Source organism: Equus caballus, chromosome 14 (genome assembly GCF_041296265.1).
Source record: "Equus caballus isolate H_3958 breed thoroughbred chromosome 14, TB-T2T, whole genome shotgun sequence".
Taxonomy (NCBI): Eukaryota; Metazoa; Chordata; class Mammalia; order Perissodactyla; family Equidae; genus Equus; species Equus caballus.
Genome location: NC_091697.1, coordinates 51326263 through 51346191, shown reverse-complemented (window position 1 = coordinate 51346191; position 19929 = coordinate 51326263). Strand labels below are relative to the sequence as shown.

Genomic DNA, 19929 nt, shown 5'->3' with positions numbered 1-19929 from the left:
CAAATACATCACAGAAAAAAAGAGCACATAAACTTTGGAATATCATTGTTAGGAAAAATATTTATAATATTAGTATCACTTTCCTTGTAAGGAGAAAAAAATACTAATTGACTAGTGCCAGGGGAATTTTAGATTCTCAAAGAGAATTTTCTAAGAATCCCATATAAAACAGCCCACATATATGTTGTGAAAATGCACAGAGAGCACAAATGTACTACAATTTACATCTACTTGTATAGATAATGAAAGGTCTCAGACATCCCATTTTCACAAAAAGTATTTTCTTTAAGGATGAACGAGAGTTCATTACAATAGAAAGGGAGGAAGGTTTATAATAAAAGGAACAGAAACTTTAAAGGCATGAAGTAGAGAAAAAAAGAGAAAGGATGTCTTAGGAAGACAGATAATAGTCTGTTTTGACTGGAGTGTAAGATGAGTATGGGTTACCACTGTAAAATAGTAGAATAAATTGTTGAGTTGGCATCTAATTGGGTAATGCATTTGACATAAAGGTGTTTGTTTCAGTTATGAAGACCAGTTCAAGGATTACAGAGTAAGTTCCAAAATGTGGTGTCTAAGAACTCTCAGTGCCTCTCCAAGATTTACCAGTGATCAAGTCAAATTCATTTTACTTATTAGTGGTATAAATTGACTGGAGCTGAGAACTGGCATTATGGAGTAGTGTATATATATTCATATAGTAAAGAAGTGCTCATTTCACAAAATAAATATGGTGTAGACTTGGTTCAGCTTTATAAAGGCATATAGTGTGCTCAAATACTAAACTGATCCCTTTAACAAAATATCAGGGTCTGCTGTACTTAATGGGGTTATCTATGTTTTAATAAGATGAGCAATACATTAAAATAAGTCTAGGACCTTGACTCTTTTTTGCAGAGACTATATCTTTGAAAAGTATTACTGAATTGATAAAATGGGGAGAGTTGAAATACTAAATAAGGGAAGTTATGGATTTACAGAAATGTAAGGATCATAGTCCACTAAAATGTGGATAAAAAGCCAGTAACCTATTTGGTTACAACCATACTAGTCATGCCAGTGTTTATAAATACAGTGATATCGTTGAAGATATTTTTGACCCCAAAATGGAAAAAATGGCTGTATGCCTTGTGAAAAAATTTTAATGAAACAAGAAGAATGTAAAATTAGGACAACGCTGATGAGATGATGAAAAACTAGAAAACATCAAATTTAAAGGGAAAATTTGAATACTTGGTTCTTTTCAACCAATAAAAAGACAAGGTACATAGACTCAAGAGCTTACATTTTGAAGATAAACAGCTGGGCAATATGCAGTTTTCCCAGACAACCTCCGGGCGCCGCTGTTGACCAAAGGGAAGAAAAGCACTCTCGGTTCTGCAGGAGCCTGGAGCAGGGTGCTCGCCTGCTTTGTCCTGCGCACCTCCGAACGCCAGCACCGCTCCTGTGCACCCTCAGGTGCCGAACAAACAAGTCTTACCTCCAAATCACAAAAGTCCAGGGTGCTGTCACCCTGGATTTTTTAAATATCCCAGAGACATCTTGAAAAGAAATTTCTCAGAGGGCTCAAGAAATGCAAAGGAGCTCCAGAAAAGCTGAAACGATGAAAAATCAGGTACTGTTTCTCTTCCTGTTGTCTTTGTTGGGCAGAGCCATCTCCCAGCAGATCCAGTACGCGGTTCCCGAGGAGCTGGCCAAGGGCTCGCGGGTGGGGAACCTCGCCAAGGATCTGAGGCTCAGTGTTCAGGAATTGCCAGCTCGAAAATTGCGGATTAGTGCAGAGGATTTTTTCAGCGTGAGTGCGGAGAGTGGGGATTTGTTAGTGAGCGGTAGAATAGATCGAGAGAAGATTTGCGGGAGGAAATCTGAGTGTGCGCTTGAATTTGAAATGGTCGCTGAAAACCCAATGAATGTTTTCCACCTGATTGTTGCAATCCAAGATATTAACGACAATGCACCACATTTCATTGCAAAAGCCATTGACTTGGAAATCTGTGAGTCAGCCTTACCAGGGGTAAAATTCCCCCTGGATTCTGCGCAAGATGCAGACGTAGAAAGTAACTCACTGAAGATATACACTATCAACCCCAATGAACACTTCTCTCTGTCAACGAAGGAAAGTCCTGATGGAACTAAATACCCCGAATTACTGCTGGAAAAACCTCTGGACAGAGAACAGCAGAGCTCCCACCGCTTAATCCTGACTGCCATGGACGGCGGGGACCCTCCTCTAAGTGGCACCACGCAGATCCGGATCCAGGTCACTGATGCCAATGATAATGCTCCGTTGTTCAGCCAGGAGTCTTACAGAGTTAGCCTCCAAGAAAACGTGCCTCCGGGAACCTCCGTGCTGCGGGTGATGGCTACTGACCAGGACGAGGGCGTTAATGCAGAGGTCACCTATGCCTTCCTCAATGCCCCAACAAGTACCAGCCTCCTGTTCAATCTCAATCCAAATACTGGCGACATCACAACCAATGGTACATTGGACTTTGAAGAGACAAGCAGATATATATTGGGTGTAGAAGCCAAGGATGGAGGAGTGCACACGGCGCACTGTAATGTTCAGATTGATATTGTTGATCAGAATGACAATGCCCCGGAGGTGACGTTCATGTCCTATTCTAACCATATTCCCGAGGACTCAGACCTTGGAAGTGTAATAGCCCTCATTAAAGTGCAAGACCAGGATTCTGGGCAAAATGGTCTGGTGATGTGCTATATTCAGGAAGAAGTTCCCTTCAAATTAGAATCCACCTCCAAGAATTATTACAAACTGGTGATTGACAGTGCCCTAGACCGGGAGCAGATGGCAGAGTACAATGTCACCATCACAGCCACAGACAAAGGTAAGCCGCCCCTCTCCTCCAGTACAAGCGTCACCCTACACATCGGCGACGTCAACGACAATGCTCCGGTTTTCCACCAGGCCTCCTACGTGGTCTACGTGGCCGAGAACAACCCGCCCGGCGCCTCCATCGCCCAAGTCAGCGCCTCAGATCCCGACCTGGGACCCAACGGCCGCGTCTCCTACTCCATCGTGGCCAGCGACCTGGAGCCGCGGGCGCTGTCGTCCTACGTGTCGGTGAGCGCGCAGAGCGGGGTGGTGTTCGCGCAGCGCGCCTTCGACCACGAGCAGCTGCGCGCCTTCGAGCTGACGCTGCAGGCCCGCGACCAGGGCTCGCCCGCGCTCAGCGCCAACGCGAGCCTGCGCGTGCTGGTGGGCGACCGCAACGACAACGCGCCAAGGGTGCTGTACCCGGCGCTGGGGCCCGACGGCTCGGCGCTCTTCGACACGGTGCCGCGCGCCGCGCAGCCCGGCTACCTGGTCACCAAGGTGGTGGCGGTGGACGCCGACTCGGGACACAACGCCTGGCTGTCCTACCACGTGCTGCAGGCCAGCGAGCCCGGACTCTTCAGCCTGGGGCTGCGCACGGGCGAGGTGCGCACGGCGCGTGCTTTGGGCGACAGGGACGCGGCCCGCCAGCGCCTGCTGGTCGCCGTGCGGGACGGGGGACAGCCGCCCCTCTCGGCCACCGCCACGCTGCTCCTGGTCTTCGCAGACAGCCTACAAGAGGCACTGCCGGACCTCGGCGACCATCCTGCACCCTCTGAGCCCCAGGCTGAGCTGCAGTTTTACCTGGTGGTGGCCTTGGCCTTGATCTCCGTGCTCTTCCTGCTCGCGGTGATTCTGGCCATTGCCCTGCGCCTGCGACGCTCCTCCAGCCCCGCCGCCTGGGGCTGCTTTCAGCCTGGTCTCTGTTCTAAGTCTGGACCAATGGTTCCCACAAACTACAATGAGGGAACACTGCCGTATTCCTACAGTCTCTGTGTTGCCTCGCATTCAGCAAAGACCAAATTTAATTTTCCTAACCTGACCCCGGAAATGGCTCCCCCTCGGGATCTCCTGTGTGAAGATCCTTCTATGGATGTATGTGCCAGCGGTGAAGATCCCCAAATCGCTAATGACTTCTCCTTTTCCTCTCACGTGAGTTTCTGGAAAGCTCCTTAAATTTTATATATTGTATTTTATTCTCAGTTGTGCTTTGTTTTTGGTCGTTGTTCGTTGTTTATAGTTCTAATGATGGTAGTGGGAGAGGAGGTCTATTGGAAGGGTGGAGATTGGTTGCGTGATTGCTCGGTAGTCTTGGCAGTTACCTAATTACCACTTCTCAATCTGTACTGTTGGCATTTCTGTATAGTCAACAAATCTTGCTAAAGAGAGCTTTTTCTTGAACGTCATCACCTTTAGTAATAGGACTGCCTTTTCTCAGCTGATGTGTGATACTATTTTTTTCCAGCTTTGCTCTTTATAAATATATTGACTGTTCTTTCTGCCTAAGTCGAAGTTAATGTTCCTCTTCATCAAATGCATTCTAGTTATCTTATGTATCTTTCTGTTTATCTTATCTGTTTATCTTATTGCTGCAACATGTATTTTTAATATAGCCTTCCGATAATTAGGTCTCAGTACTTCTTTGCCTTATCACATGTAGCAGACTGTCAGATTTTACATTTGAATCACTAGTTAGTTTGGGGTCAATTTTATTCCCACTTCATAATCTCATTCAAGAATAGTTTTCTTGGGGCTGGCCCAGTGGCCAAGTGATGAAGTTTGCATGCTCGACTTCGCCAGCCCAGGGTTTCACCAGTTGGGATCCTGGGCACGGACCTAGCATGGCTTATCAAACCATGCTGAGCAGTGTCCCACGCAGTAGTACTAGAAGGACCTACAGCTAGAATATACAACTATGTACTGGGGGGCCTTTTGGGAGGAGGAGGAGGAGGAAGAGAAGGAGGAGGAGAAGAAAGAAGAAGAAGAAGAAAGATTGACAATAGATGTTAGCTCAGGGCCAATCTTTTAAAAAAATTTTCTTAACTGTTTTTTAATAATTTATTTTTATGCCATTTATACCTTTTTACTATTATAATAAGGAATGTAATGAACATTTTTGTATATAAAGCCTTTTCCATATTTCTTTTTCTTAAGGTTTCTGAGAAATGAGTTAAATTTTCTGAAAACATTTCATTTTACTTCCCAATCCCCAGAAACTTGTGAGTCCTTTGAGGATTGTGAAAAACACCTTTAGGGCTGGACCCATGGCTGAGTGGTTAAGTTGGAGCACTCCCCTTCTGTGGCCCAGGTTTTCACCAGTTCAGATCCTGGGTGCAGACATGGCACCGCTCATCAGCCCACGCTGAGGTGGGGTCCCACATGCCACAACTAGAAGGACCCACAACTAAAATATGCAACTATGTACTGGGGGGATTTGGGAAGAAAAAGCAGAGAAAAAAAAGAAGATTGGCAACAGTTGTTCACTCAGGTGCCAATCTTTAAAAAAAAAAAAAAAAAAAAAGCACTAATCTACTCTCCAAAGTCTGAAGATTTAAGAACTCTAAATAGTTAATGGACTTTTGTGTCTAGTTAAAATTTATGAGTAATTTCTAGAAGCTAATTATTATGTGAGGAATAATATAAAGAATTGGCTATGTCCTGCTTTATCTTAAGTTTTCTCAGATTAGTAAATTACTCTATTGGTGAATAAGAAAACTAAGAAACATGTAATGCTATACACACCCAACTACTAAAATATTCCCTCTTACTGATCATTTCTAAAATCAAAGCTAAAGTAAACTTATAAATAATAGTAAAATAATGCCTTCTATATGTGTCCTTATGTGAAAAAAGATCACTGAAATATTGCCTTCTCTTTAGAGTGCCTCAGTTTAACTTTTCTGTCTTCTTATCTTTATTACTTATTTTAAGATTAGAGTGAGTTACCCATTGTTTTAGGCTTTGCAATTGCATTAGTGACTCATTCATTAAACATTGCAAAACGATTAGACTGTATACTCTATGAAAGATGCTGTTCTAAAGTTGGAGGACTCGCTGTGAACATGACAGTCACAGACATAGCTTGTGGCCTAGAATCTTCTATATGCAAAAATAATGAACAAATTCTCTTCCCAAACCTATTAACATTTCGCCAAGCCCATTTGCACAGGATGGGAGGTTAAAACTAGCTCTTGAACAGTAGATATTGTCTTACAAGGGAATTGAAAAGTTGTCCCAGATTCTCAAGGGTCAGCTCATGTAAGGAAGCTTGTTTCTGCACAGGTTGGGACTGGAGCCCAGACCTCCAACTCCCGGGACACTGTCTTCTCACCTACCTATTCTTCCATTTTTCAAGTCCATCCTTGTTCCTGGAAGGGATAAATGTGTCCCTCACACAATACACTACTGGAAATGGGCTTTGAGAATAAATATGCAAAAAGTTAAAAGAGAAAAAATTCTTAGAAAAAATCAGATTTTCTCCGAAAAAAATATATTACTTTATAAGCCTTATTGTACAGAAAGCTTTGGGTCGCTCCTAGATTTTCATTGCAAGTCAAACAACAGGAGTTTGACTTGCATTCTTTTGGGAGAAATAGGACGCGGAAAAGAAATGGTGCACACAAGAGATACTTTATTTACCAAGACTAGATTGCAGTAACAGGTTAGGACTCTGAGTGTCGCTGTTCACCAATCGGGGGGAAAAAAAAGACAACCAGGAATTCAATCCGAACCACAAGATTTCTGCATCATAAAGCACTGGCCCTGGTGCTTTACCAAAGCTTCAAACTGGACCCGCGAGAGCTTCAACATCCAACGGTGAAAGCCTATTATCTTGGACCTGGAAGATCCTGGGGCTCCTCAAGCCCCCACCGAGGGAACACCCCCGGCGCAAGCTATTCCGCAGCGGGGCTGTAATGGCGGCTCCTCCTTACCGCCCCGACTGCAGCTGGCTGGTCCGGATCTGCTTTCTCCTGGGGGCTCTGTGGGAAATGGGGGCCGAACAGATCCGCTACTCGGTGCCTGAGGAGCTGGAGAAAGGCTCTTTCGTGGGCAACATCGCCAAGGACCTGGGGCTGGAGCCCCGGGAGCTGGCGGAGCGCGGAGTCCGCATCGTCTCCAGAGGTAGGACGCAGCTATTCGCTCTGAACTCGCGAAGCGGCAGCTTGGTCACCGCGGGCAGGATAGACCGGGAAGAGCTCTGTGACAGATCTCCAAAATGTGTAGTAAGCCTGGAGATTCTCCTAGAGGACAAAGTGAAGATTTTTGGAGTAGAAGTGGAAATAATCGATGTTAATGATAATGCGCCCAACTTTGGGATAGAGCAAAGGGAAATAAAAGTCGCTGAAAATGAAAATCCTGGGACCAGATTTCCTCTTCCGGAAGCTTTTGATCCGGATGTAGGGGTAAACTCCCTGCAGGGTTACCAGCTCAGCTCGAATGTTCACTTCTCCCTAGACGTGCAAAGCGGAGCCGATGGAATTAAGTCCCCTGAGCTGGTGCTGGAGCGCGCCTTGGACCGCGAGGAAGAGGCGGTTCACCACCTCGTTCTCACCGCCTTCGACGGAGGCGACCGAGTTCACTCTGGCTCTGCTAGAATTCACATAACACTTGTGGATACCAATGACAATGCCCCTGTATTCACTCAGCCCGAGTACCACGTGAGTGTTCGGGAGAACGTGCCAGTCGGTTCCCGGGTACTCACCATAAAAGCCACTGATCCAGATGAAGGAGCCAATGGAGAAGTGACATATTCTTTCCGGAAAGTAAGAGATAAGATATCCCAGCTATTCCAATTGAATTCTCTGACTGGAGACATAACAATACTGGGAGAACTAGATTATGAGGACTCTGGATTCTATGATATAGACGTAGAAGCCCATGACGGACCTGGTCTCCGAGCCAGAAGTAAGGTACTGGTGACAGTTCTGGATGTAAATGACAATGCTCCAGAAGTCACAGTTACATCTCTCACCAGCTCTATTCAAGAAACTTCTTCCCCAGGCGCAGTAATTGCACTTTTCAATGTGCATGACAGTGATTCAGGAGAGAATGGCCTTGTCACATGTTCTATTCCGGGTAATCTGCCATTCACACTTGAAAAGACCTACGGAAATTATCATCAGTTGTTAACACACAGAACTCTAGATAGGGAAGAAGTCTCAGAGTATAACATCACGGTAACTGCCACTGACCACGGAACTCCACCACTGTCTACAGAAACTCACATCTCATTGCAGGTGGCAGACATCAATGACAACCCACCTGCCTTCCCTCATGACTCCTACTCTGCTTACATTCCTGAAAACAACCCCAGAGGTGCCTCCATTTTATCCATGACTGCTCAGGACCCTGACAGCATTGAGAATTCCAGAGTCACTTATTCCCTGGCTGAGGACACACTCCAGGGGGCGCCGCTGTCCACCTTCGTCTCCATCAACTCTGATACCGGGGTCCTGTATGCCCTGCGCTCCTTTGACTATGAGCAAATTAGAGACCTGCAGCTACTGGTGACAGCCAGTGACAGTGGAGACCCTCCACTCAGCAGCAACGTGTCTCTGAGTTTGTTCATTTTGGACCAGAACGACAACACACCCGAAATCCTGTACCCTGGCCTCCCCAACGACGGTTCCACTGGCGTCGAGTTGGCACCACGCTCTGCAGAGCCTGGCTACCTGGTGACCAAGGTGGTGGCAGTGGACAGAGACTCAGGCCAGAATGCCTGGCTGTCCTACCGCCTGCTCAAGGCCAGTGAACCAGGGCTCTTCACGGTGGGGCTGCACACCGGTGAGGTACGCACAGCGCGGGCCCTTCTGGACAGAGATGCACTCAAGCAGAGCCTGGTTGTCTCAGTCCAGGACCACGGCCAGCCCCCTCTCTCGGCCACCGTCACGCTCACCGTGGCCGTGGCTGACAGCATCCCAGACATCCTGACCGATCTGGGCAGCCTCAAGCCCTCAGCTGATCCTGACGACTCGGGCCTCACGCTGTCCCTGGTGGTGGCAGTGGCTGCAGTCTCCTGCGTCTTCCTCGCCTTTGTCATCGTGCTGCTGGCGCTCAGACTGCGGCGCTGGCACATGTCGCGCCTGCTCCAGGCTACTGGAGGCGAGTTGGCTGGCGTGCCAGCCTCGCACTTCGTGGGTGTGGACGACGTGCGCGCTTTCCTGCAGACCTATTCCCATGAGGTCTCCTATACCGCGGACTCGCGGAAGAGTCACCTGATCTTCCCCCAGCCCAACTACGCGGACACGCTCATCAGCCAAGAGAGCTGCGAGAAAAGCGAGCCTCTTCTGATAGCTCAGGATTTACTTGAAACAAAAGGAGACCCCAATCTTCATCAGGTGAGTCAACCTTGCCACACTGAAACGTAGGGAGAAAGCTGTATAAATGTCTTTAATTGTATAAGATAGTAATATATCAAATAAACGCACTTCGTTTTTAGTGTTCTTATTGTGTTAAAGGGGAGGGGCTGATGATCCTTTAATAATGATCAATAACAGTTACTGCACCTGAAAGTTATTTATTATTTATCCTTTGTACTCTTTATTTGGTTTTAGTTTCAGCAGCAATTTCTTAATTTTTATACCTCTAATCACCTTTCTTCTTTAAATGCAATTTTCTTTCAGGTATTACTGAAAAGATAGATTAAAACTGTGAAATAGAAGGGAATTGTATAAATTCGTCTTAAAGCATTCTGTCTTATGAAGCTATTCTTGAATCTGGACTGAGTGTTTTTCAATTTCTTCTTTTTACACCATAACATACTTTGCTTGAAGTTTACTTTTCTTTCATCGAAAGCGTATTTTCCATTATAATTAAACAATAGCAATTTATAAATACTGGGGAAAATCTTCTGTTAGATATAACTTTAACAGGGATAACTTCTCAACTGGACTGGTATGTTTCAAATATTTTGTTGTCACAGTTTGTGAGATGTACCAGTGGTGACTTTGTGTGATTTCTTTGGTGCACTTCTGTGATTGCCAAAAGTATTTCCCATTTTATTTCACTCATATTTAAGTAGTTGGATTAGTAATTTTAATAATTTTTAAAATAACCTACTGTAGCCTTGTTATGAGAACCTTCTCAACTGCTCAGGAAAATAAACTTAAAGTCTTTCTTTTTTCATCATGGGAGCCGCTTATAAAGGTTGGGTAACTTGGATTCTGAACTGATAGGATTTATGCTGCTTAGTAAGCAGGCCTCATCCTTGTTCCTGCAAATTACTCTCAGGTTGCTCTGTCACGATGTGGCTCTGAGGTGATCTGATAAGGGGGAAATATTCTGTGTGCCAGGGATATGCAACACTTTTGTTCCTTGTGCTTTCATTCTGCTCTGTGAGTTAATTCAGAATTCATGAATGTCTAGGGCTATACAAATTAGTGACCTTTAGACACCTGAAAATTGTAGCAAGAGATTGTGGACTATGCCTCAATTCAACTTAAGAAGGAGAGTTTTCGTTTTTAAATGTTTTTGTCATTGTGGGAAACTGTGGTGCAATACACAGAGTAAACAAGAATGTGATCTGACACACTTAGTGGGCACGGAGAGAGCAAAGAGGAAATAACAAATGAATACTGAGAGAAAAATCATATCTGAAGAGAGATTATTTAAAATACTGAAGCATTAAAATATAATTTGAAAATATCAGTTGGCCTGAAACTGTCAAATATATTTGGATGCTGGCATTTGGAATACATTCCAGGATCAGAGTGATACATATTTTAAATGCGTAGGAGAGCAGTAGATAATTTATAAGCTAATATTACATGGAAAATATATTTTTGTTTGAGCACTGGGTTTCTTTTAGAAAGTATTATTTCTGGTTAAATAAGTTATTATATAACCATATGATGGACTACTACATGGCTATGAGAAATAAATGGGAAACCTCTTTATGTACTGATATGAAATGATTTTCTAAATATAATAAGTAAAACAAGCAAGATGCAGAACATGGCATATTGTATACTTCCATCTGTGTCTAAAAAGGGGGAGAACATTTATAAAAACCTGTTGCACCATACAAAACATATCTCCAGAATGATACACAAAAAATGTAACACTCACTTCTCCTGGGAGAAATATGTTGTTGAAAGCAGAGAGGAAGACTCTATAGAATATGCCGTATCTACCTTTTGATTTTGGAACTGAATGAATGTATACCTATTTAAAAACAAATAAATACCCTTTACAAACGCAAAAAAGAAAAGATAAAAAATAGTTCTTTACAAAACATTTACAAGCCGTTGGTGCAGTTTCACGGGAAAACCTCTGGGCGTCGCTGTAGGTCAAAAGAAGAAAGAGATCAGCGACGCATTTGGGAGCCTCTTGGAGTAACTTCCTGCTCAAACCGACCACACAGAGGAGGCCAGTACAGATTCGGATACAGAAAACAAAAGCAAGAAAAGGGACCCTACCCCGGACTTAGCCATACACGGAGAACTTATTCCTCCTCCCGGCCCAGGAACAGAGCATCAGTGGAGGGAGGCAGAGGATGAGGCTGAGCGTAGAGAGGAGCGGCCCGGCGCGGTGGCGGCAGGTATTGTTGCCCTTCCTACTGTCTTTGTTCCGCGGGGTTCTCCCAGACCAAATTCGCTATTCAATTCCTGAGGAACTGGCCAAGAACTCGGTGGTAGGAAACCTCGCTAAGGATCTGGGGCTCAATGTCCGGGACTTGCCAGCCCGGAAGCTGCGGGTTAGCGCGGAGAAGGAATATTTCACTGTAAACCCTGAGAGCGGGGACTTACTTGTGAGTGACAGAATAGACCGAGAGCAGATTTGCGGGAAGAAGCCTCTGTGTATTCTGGATTTCGATACTGTCGCTGAAAACCCACTAAATATTTTCCATATAGCAGTAATAGTGCAGGATATAAATGACAACACCCCGATATTCAAACAGAGGAAGATTGATTTAAAAATTGGAGAATCCACTAAGCCAGGTAAAACGTTTCCATTAGACCCAGCCCTGGATTCGGATGCTGGTCCTAATTCACTACAAAGTTACTACCTTAATGACAATGAGCACTTTGATCTCACAGAGAAACAGACTCCAGATGGATATAAATATCCTGAGTTGATTCTGAAACATTCTCTGGACAGAGAAGAGCAGAATTTCCATCAACTGGTCCTAACAGCTGTGGACGGTGGGGACCCACCCCAAAGCGGCAGCACCGAGATCCAAATCCAAGTCACCGATGCCAACGATAATCCCCCGGTGTTCAGCCAGGACATGTACAGGGTCAGCCTGCAGGAGGGCGTGCCCCCAGGCTTCTCGGTGCTTCGAGTGACAGCCACTGACCAGGATGAGGGCATCAATGCAGAGATCACCTACTCCTTTCATAATGTGGACGAACAAGTGAAACAACTTTTTAACTTAGATAAAAGAACAGGCAAAATCACGACAAAGAATGATTTTGATTTCGAAATTGCTAGTAGTTACACTCTCAGTATAGAAGCAAAAGATCCTGGAGATCTAGCAGCCCACTGCAGTATCCAAGTCGAAATTCTCGATGAGAACGATTGTGCACCTGAAGTGATTGTGACTTCAGTGTTTACTCCGTTACCAGAGGATTCACCACCAGGAACAGTGATCGCCTTGATAAAAACAAGAGACAGAGACTCTGGAGAAAATGGAGAAGTTTACTGCCGCATCTTAGGAAAGGCTGAGTTTTTACTGAAATCTTACTCGAAGAACTATTACAAGCTAGTGACAGAGGGGGCCCTGGACCGGGAGGAGATCCCAGAATACAACGTCACTATAATGGCCACTGACAGAGGTAAGCCGCCCCTCTCCTCTAGTGTAAGCATCACTCTGCACATCGCAGATGTCAACGACAATGCTCCAGTTTTCCACCAGGCCTCCTACGTGGTCCACGTGGCCGAGAACAACCCGCCCGGCGCCTCCATCGCCCAAGTCAGCGCCTCAGATCCCGACCTGGGACCCAACGGCCGCGTCTCCTACTCCATCGTGGCCAGCGACCTGGAGCCGCGGGCGCTGTCGTCCTACGTGTCGGTGAGCGCGCAGAGCGGGGTGGTGTTCGCGCAGCGCGCCTTCGACCACGAGCAGCTGCGCGCCTTCGAGCTGACGCTGCAGGCCCGCGACCAGGGCTCGCCCGCGCTCAGCGCCAACGCGAGCCTGCGCGTGCTGGTGGGCGACCGCAACGACAACGCGCCAAGGGTGCTGTACCCGGCGCTGGGGCCCGACGGCTCGGCGCTCTTCGACACGGTGCCGCGCGCCGCGCAGCCCGGCTACCTGGTCACCAAGGTGGTGGCGGTGGACGCCGACTCGGGACACAACGCCTGGCTGTCCTACCACGTGCTGCAGGCCAGCGAGCCCGGACTCTTCAGCCTGGGGCTGCGCACGGGCGAGGTGCGCACGGCGCGTGCTTTGGGCGACAGGGACGCGGCCCGCCAGCGCCTGCTGGTCGTCGTGCGGGACGGGGGACAGCCGCCCCTCTCGGCCACCGCCACGCTGCTCCTGGTCTTCGCAGACAGCCTACAAGAGGCACTGCCGGACCTCGGCGACCATCCTGCACCCTCTGAGCCCCAGGCTGAGCTGCAGTTTTACCTGGTGGTGGCCTTGGCCTTGATCTCCGTGCTCTTCCTGCTCGCGGTGATTCTGGCCATTGCCCTGCGCCTGCGACGCTCCTCCAGCCCCGACGCCTGGGGCTGCTTTCAGCCTGGTCTCAGTTCCAAGTCTGGACCTGGGGTTCTCTCCAATTACAGTGAGGGAACACTGCCCTACTCCTACAATCTGTGTGTTGCCTCACAGTCAGCTAAGACAGAGTTTAATTTTCTCCATGTGACCCCGGAAATGGCTCCCCCTCGGGATCTCCTCTGCGAAGATGCCCTTGGGGTACCAAGTACAAATCATGGAGATGCTGCGGTCCCACTTGCTTCAGATACTATTTTAAAGGTGAGCTTTAATTTAATTCACTTATTTTCACTTTGGGTTTTAATGTTTCTTAAGAAATCATCTGACTGGGGTAGGAGTCCCCGTTTCTTTTTTATTGTCTTGTGGTTTGAACTAGGAAGTTTTCTGCTGTAATTACCTTAATCTTATCTAACTGAATTTTTTATGTAGATTTCCTATCTGATGTGTGAGATTTATTTGTTCATAATTACAAGCCTTTCTTACATAAGATACTTCTCTTCCTTCCTCATCTTTACATTCCTTCCCTGTGAAAGTTTATTACTGTTGGGACCTTAAGCTATTCCTTTCACCTTCAGGGTCTTTATTACTCAAATTTTAGTTTACTTCCTCTTAGAATTATAGTACTTCGGAGTAAAGAGAGCTCTTCTATTATCAATTTGGGGAAATGAGGAACCAAAGAAAGGAAGAATTTTACTCAATGTCGTGGCTTGTCAACAGCAGAGCATGGGTAGGATTCACTTGAACACCAGCACTCTAGATGTCTGTACAAGTTAAGTCTCTTGGGATCCCAGATCTATTTTTAAAAGATGGCAAGGGGCTGGCCTCAGTGCGCTGCACTTTGGTGGCCCAGGTTCACGAGCCCGGATCCTGGGCTTGGGCCTACACCACTTGCCAGCCATGCTGTGGAAGTGACCCACATACAAAGTAGAGGAAGATTAGCACAGATGTTAGCTCAGGGCAAATCTTCCTCATCAAAAAAAAAAAAAAAAAAGATAGGCAAAGTTTGAGATCTGCGGTGTCTGCTCTTAAGAATGCGTTTAATAAGTGTGTGAAGTCTTTCTCTCATGATACATAGTAACAAATTGCTCTTGTGCGAAACTGTACATGGAGAAAAATTTTGCAACCTATATTCACATCGTTTACTTAAAATTTTATTTTTTGAATTTCCTAGTTATTGATCTAGCAAGTCTTCATTTTTTTCATTTTTCTATGAAGGTGTCATTAAGTAAAAATTGTTTCCCTCATTTAATGGACTATCTGAAATGTCCTTTTTTTTCAGTCATAAGGTTTTTCTTTCTCTGCTTCCATATAAAGGGGATGACAGTAAATATCTGTCTCAATGTCGAAAGCACTCTCTGCCTGCTTGCTGACAAGTATCTGGATGTGTTTTCTGCATGAGTGATGAACCTAAGCCCTTCCCTGCACAGTCACTATACTTATTTTACCCCAAGAATCTGTCACTGTAAAACGTTTAACTCCAACTTAGATATGGTAATAGGAGAATATAAATAATACATAGTTAACCCCACTTCAACTCTGTCTGATATAATTTAGCCGCCATATTCTTAGTGTGAAAATCTGGAAACTTTCTCAAAGACCTCACAAGTAACAAAATGGCCCCCTTGTCTTTTATGCATGTGACAGCTAATATAATTTGCATGAATCACTAGGCCTTATTGAAAAGATGTATTGAGAGCTGTTTGTTTCCTTGGCATTCTTATGTACAAATAAGCATGTTTTCATAAATATCCTATTAAAAAGATGAAATCTCAAAACCTAGAAAAGTAAGAACTCCAATGTTCTAAATTAAAGGACTCAATATAGCTAAGAGGCAAATAAAGGACATAGGCTCAATGGCACACTGAATAAAACTTTTCTAAAGAAGTAAAAAGGAATCTAATATATTGATCTCAGGGGTTTGTGGAAGCCCTTTGCTATTTCAGAATTAAATCTTAATTAAATATAAACAATGTCGCACGGTAATACATTAAGGATACAGAAAAATTATTAGAAATAAAATATAATTAAACATTTAGGAATAAAAACAGAATTGGTGTAGTAACTGGTTAGGACTCTGAGCGTCGCTGTTCACCAAAGTGGGAAAGAAGCTGCTGCTGATGCGACCGGACTCTGCTCCTCCCGCGCTAAACACACACAGATCAGACAAGCTGCTGAGAAAATTAGCCCATCCGCGCCCCTCTTCCATTTCAACCAGGAAATGTGTGCCCCTTCGCTTTAAAGAAATAAGGAAACAGCAGGCTGGAACCAGAACTAAGAGAATACTGGTCGGAGAGAAGGCAATGGCGGAACCACTGAGGGGTTGGGTCTGCAGAGAGCTGCTCCCGCTCTTCGTGCTCCTGGGGACACTGTGGGGAGCTGGGGCCGGGCAGATCCGCTATTCAGTGCCAGAGGAGCTGGACAAAGGCTCTTTCGTGGGCAACATCGCCAAGGATCTGGGGCTGGAGCCCCGGCAGTTGGCGGAGCACGGAGTCCGCATCGTCTCCAGAGGAAGGACAAAGCTTTTCGCTCTAAACCCCGGAAGCGGCAGCTTGGTCACCGCGGACAGGATAGACCGGGAGGAGCTCTGCGCTCAGAGCGCGCGGTGCCTGGTGAGTTTTAACATCTTGGTTGAGAATAAAATGAAAATTTATGAAGTGCAAGTAGAAATAATCGATATTAATGATAACTTCCCGCGTTTCCGGGATGAGGAAGTAAAAGTAAAAGTTAATGAAAATGCGGCTAGGGGAACTCGGTTAGTGCTTCCCTTCGCTCGAGATGCGGATGTGGGTGTGAATTCCCTCCAGAGTTACCAGCTCAGCTCCAATATGCACTTCTCTCTGGATGAGAAAAACGGAACCGATGGACAAAAATACCCGGAGCTGGTACTGGAACGGCCCTTAGACCGCGAGAAAGTTGCTGTTCACGACCTCCTCCTCACAGCTTTAGACGGCGGAGACCCCATACTCTCTGGTACTACACACATCCGCATCATGGTCCTTGACGCAAACGATAACGCGCCCCTGTTCACGCAATCGGAGTACAGAGTGAGTGTTCCAGAGAACATACCTGTGGGCACTCGGCTGCTCACACTAACCGCCACGGATCCAGATGAGGGAATAAACGGGAAACTGACCTACTCTTTTCGCAATGAAGAAGACAAAATTTCAGAGACTTTCCAACTTGATTCCAACCTGGGTGAAATCTCAACTGTGCAATCACTGGATTATGAAGAATTCAGATTCTATGTCATGGAAGTGGTAGCTCAGGATGGAGGTGCTCTTCTTGCCAGCGCTAAGGTGCTGGTCACAGTACAGGACGTGAATGACAATGTCCCGGAAGTGATCCTCACTTCTCTCACCAGTTCCGTCCCTGAAGACTGTCTTCCTGGAACCGTAATTGCGCTGTTTAGTGTACATGATGGCGATTCCGGAGAGAATGGAGAGATTGCATGTTCTATTCCCAGGAACTTACCCTTTAAATTGGAAAAGTCAGTTGGTAATTACTATCATTTATTGACAACGAGAGCCCTGGACAGAGAAGGGATCTCAGATTATAACATCACAGTAACTGTCATTGACCGTGGAAACCCACCACTGTCTACAGAAAACCACATCTCCCTGAAAGTGGCAGACATCAATGACAACCCTCCTATCTTCCCTCAAACCCGCTACTCCACCTACATCCCAGAAAACAACCCCAGAGGCATCTCCATCTTCTCTGTAACTGCCCATGATCCCGACAGTGGCAGCAATGCCCAGGTCACCTACTCTCTGGCCAAGGACACATTTCAGGAAATGCCTTTGTCCTCCTATGTTTCCATCAACTCTGACACTGGTGTCCTCTATGCACTGGGCTCTTTCGACTATGAGCAGGTTGGAGACCTCCAGCTGTGGGTGATTGCCAGTGACAGCGGAGACCCTCCACTTAGCAGCAATGTGTCACTGAGCATATTTGTGCTAGACCAGAATGACAACGTGCCGGAGATCCTGTACCCCTCGCTCCCCACTGATGGTTCCACAGGCGTGGAGCTGGCACCTCGCTCTGCAGAGCCTGGCTACCTAGTGACCAAGGTGGTAGCAGTGGACAGAGACTCAGGCCAGAATGCCTGGCTGTCCTACCGCCTGCTCAAGGCCAGTGAGCCAGGGCTCTTCACGGTGGGGCTGCACACCGGTGAGGTACGCACAGCGCGGGCCCTTCTGGACAGAGATGCACTCAAGCAGAGCCTGGTGGTAGCAGTCCAGGACCATGGCCAGCCCCCTCTCTCAGCCACCGTCACGCTTACTGTCGCCATTGCTGACAACATCCCAGATGTCCTCGCGGACCTGGGAAGCCTGGAGCCCTCAGCCAATCCTGACAACTCCAGCCTCACCCTGTACTTGGTGGTGGCGGTGGCTGCTGTCTCCTGCGTCTTCCTCGCCTTTGTCATCGTGCTGCTGGCGCTCAGACTGCGGCGCTGGCACAGGTCCCGCTTGCTCCAGGCTTCAGGAGGCGGGTTGGTGGGCGTGCCCGCCTCGCACTTTTTGGGCGTGGACGGGGTGCGCGCTTTCCTGCAGACCTATTCCCACGAGGTCTCCCTCACTGCGGACTCGCGGAAGAGTCACCTGATCTTCCCCCAGCCCAACTACGCGGACATGCTCATTAGCGAAGAGAGTTGTGAGAAAAGTGAGCCTCTTCTGATACCTGAGAAGATAAATGCAAATGAAGAAGAACTAGGCATTGTTCAGGTGAGTTTTCTTTTTCAATAAGGATGCTTGAAGCATTTTCTTCCTTTGTTTCCTCAATCATTTTTCTGCCACATTCAAAATCTGTTAATTATATAAATAGTGAATCATTGTTTGCTTCATTTAGAGATTAACTTGCTTTAATATGATAATTGATGGTTTCTCCGTCTGCTTTCAAATTATATTTTGGGTTTAATGTCTTCTTTTTTAACACGTGGATATTTTAGAAAATCTAGCTGATATCCATAGACTTAAGTGAAACAACTACTTTAAAAGAAAATGGTTAGGGGCCAGTCCCGTGGCCGAGTGGTTAAGTTCATGTGCTCCGCTTTGGCGGCCCAGGGTTTCACCGGTTTGGGTCTTGGGTGCTGACATGGCACCGCTCATCAGGCCATGCTGAGGTGGCATCCCACATGCCACAACCAGATGACCTACAACTGGAACATACAACTATGTACTGGGGGGCTTTGGGGAGAAGAAGAAGGGAAAAAAAAGTGGTTAAACATAATCACCTTACCCAAAGACTTTCTTATGCTCGAAATGTTGCTATGTTAATAGGAGAGTTGTTTGATTAGTCCAAATTGTTAGATGTAATGTTCTCTTTTGAATATTTGCCTAAACACTAATACTGAATATGTTTTGGAGAGAATATTGTGCAGCATTGATATTTTAGTATACCTACTGTTTGCATAAGGAAATAATTTATTGTATTTGCATAAATCAGTGGAAGAATACGAAAAACTTCTACATGATAACTATCAGAAAAGTCAATTAAACTTATAGTGATGATATCTGTGACATTCTGAAATCTGGAAAGTTTGGATTGAACCATGTCATTATTGGACGTGTGTATTTGTTGAGAGAAGAATCAGTGAGGAGCCTTAGAATTGTGGTTTATTCTGTGATGCAGTTAAAAATCTCCAAAGAATAAAATACTGCTACATTCATTAAATACAAATATGCCATACACCTGGCATCTTCTTGTTACAGGTAGCCCCTTCACTTTTCAGAATCAATATCTACCTGAATGCTTGCATTTTTGCAGGTGTAGGTACAATTCTGCTTTATTACAAGAGTCTAAGATTTGTAATTTGAAAATCAACTCCACTTAAAAATGACTTGAAATTTAAAAATTCATTTCTCAGGGATGTGCTCATCTTAAATTTTTCTTAATGAAGTTCTGGTCTATGGGTCTCAAATTTCATGAGTATGTGTTGTGTAATGGAAGAACTACCCTATTCATCTTTCGCATCTGGTTTAAATGAAGATAATTTTGAGATGCTTCTTTTTAAAAGATTTTCCAATTTTTCAAATTTTGTACTTTCAACAACTTGCACATCAGCTGCAAAGTATGAATAAGTCGGGGAAATGGCAATAAAGTATTATTAATGAGATAGTAGGCTACATTGTTCAACCACATGAAAGGCTTATTCATACATTTGAAAACCTAGAACCTTGATTTTAATTTTTTAAACATTTATTTAAAGGGGATCCAATTATATTTACATATGGACAATTCTGATTTCAGTGTAAAATGTGCAAACTCACTGAATAGTGAATGCATCCAAAGAGTAACAAGAGAATCTGTATATAGATACTGACATCATTCACTCCTACATGAAAACTCATTTTTCCTTTTTTTTTTTTAAAGAAAAGGTTATAGATTTGGGTATGCATCCAGAGTTAGTTTTTCATACAATGGAAAAATATCTTTTAAA

The 19929-nt window shown here is 45.4% G+C and overlaps 1 protein-coding gene across 9 annotated transcripts in view; it reads left to right on the top strand.

Annotated features, from left to right (window-relative positions):
• LOC100072198 (protocadherin gamma-C4) overlaps positions 1-19929 on the top strand; it is a 172282-nt gene that overhangs the window by 26651 nt on the left and 125702 nt on the right. The window contains exon 1 of one of the 9 annotated variants that reach the window (XM_070234058.1): positions 6136-9174. The exons of 6 other annotated variants lie outside the window; for them this stretch is intronic. In XM_070234058.1, the coding sequence (XP_070090159.1) occupies positions 6751-9174 (2424 nt within the window). In that variant the 5' untranslated portion in view covers positions 6136-6750. Of the gene's footprint in view, positions 1-6135; positions 9175-15505; positions 18215-19929 lie in introns of those variants that run through there. 2 more of the 9 variants (XM_070234065.1, XM_070234047.1) reach the window with 2 other exon arrangements.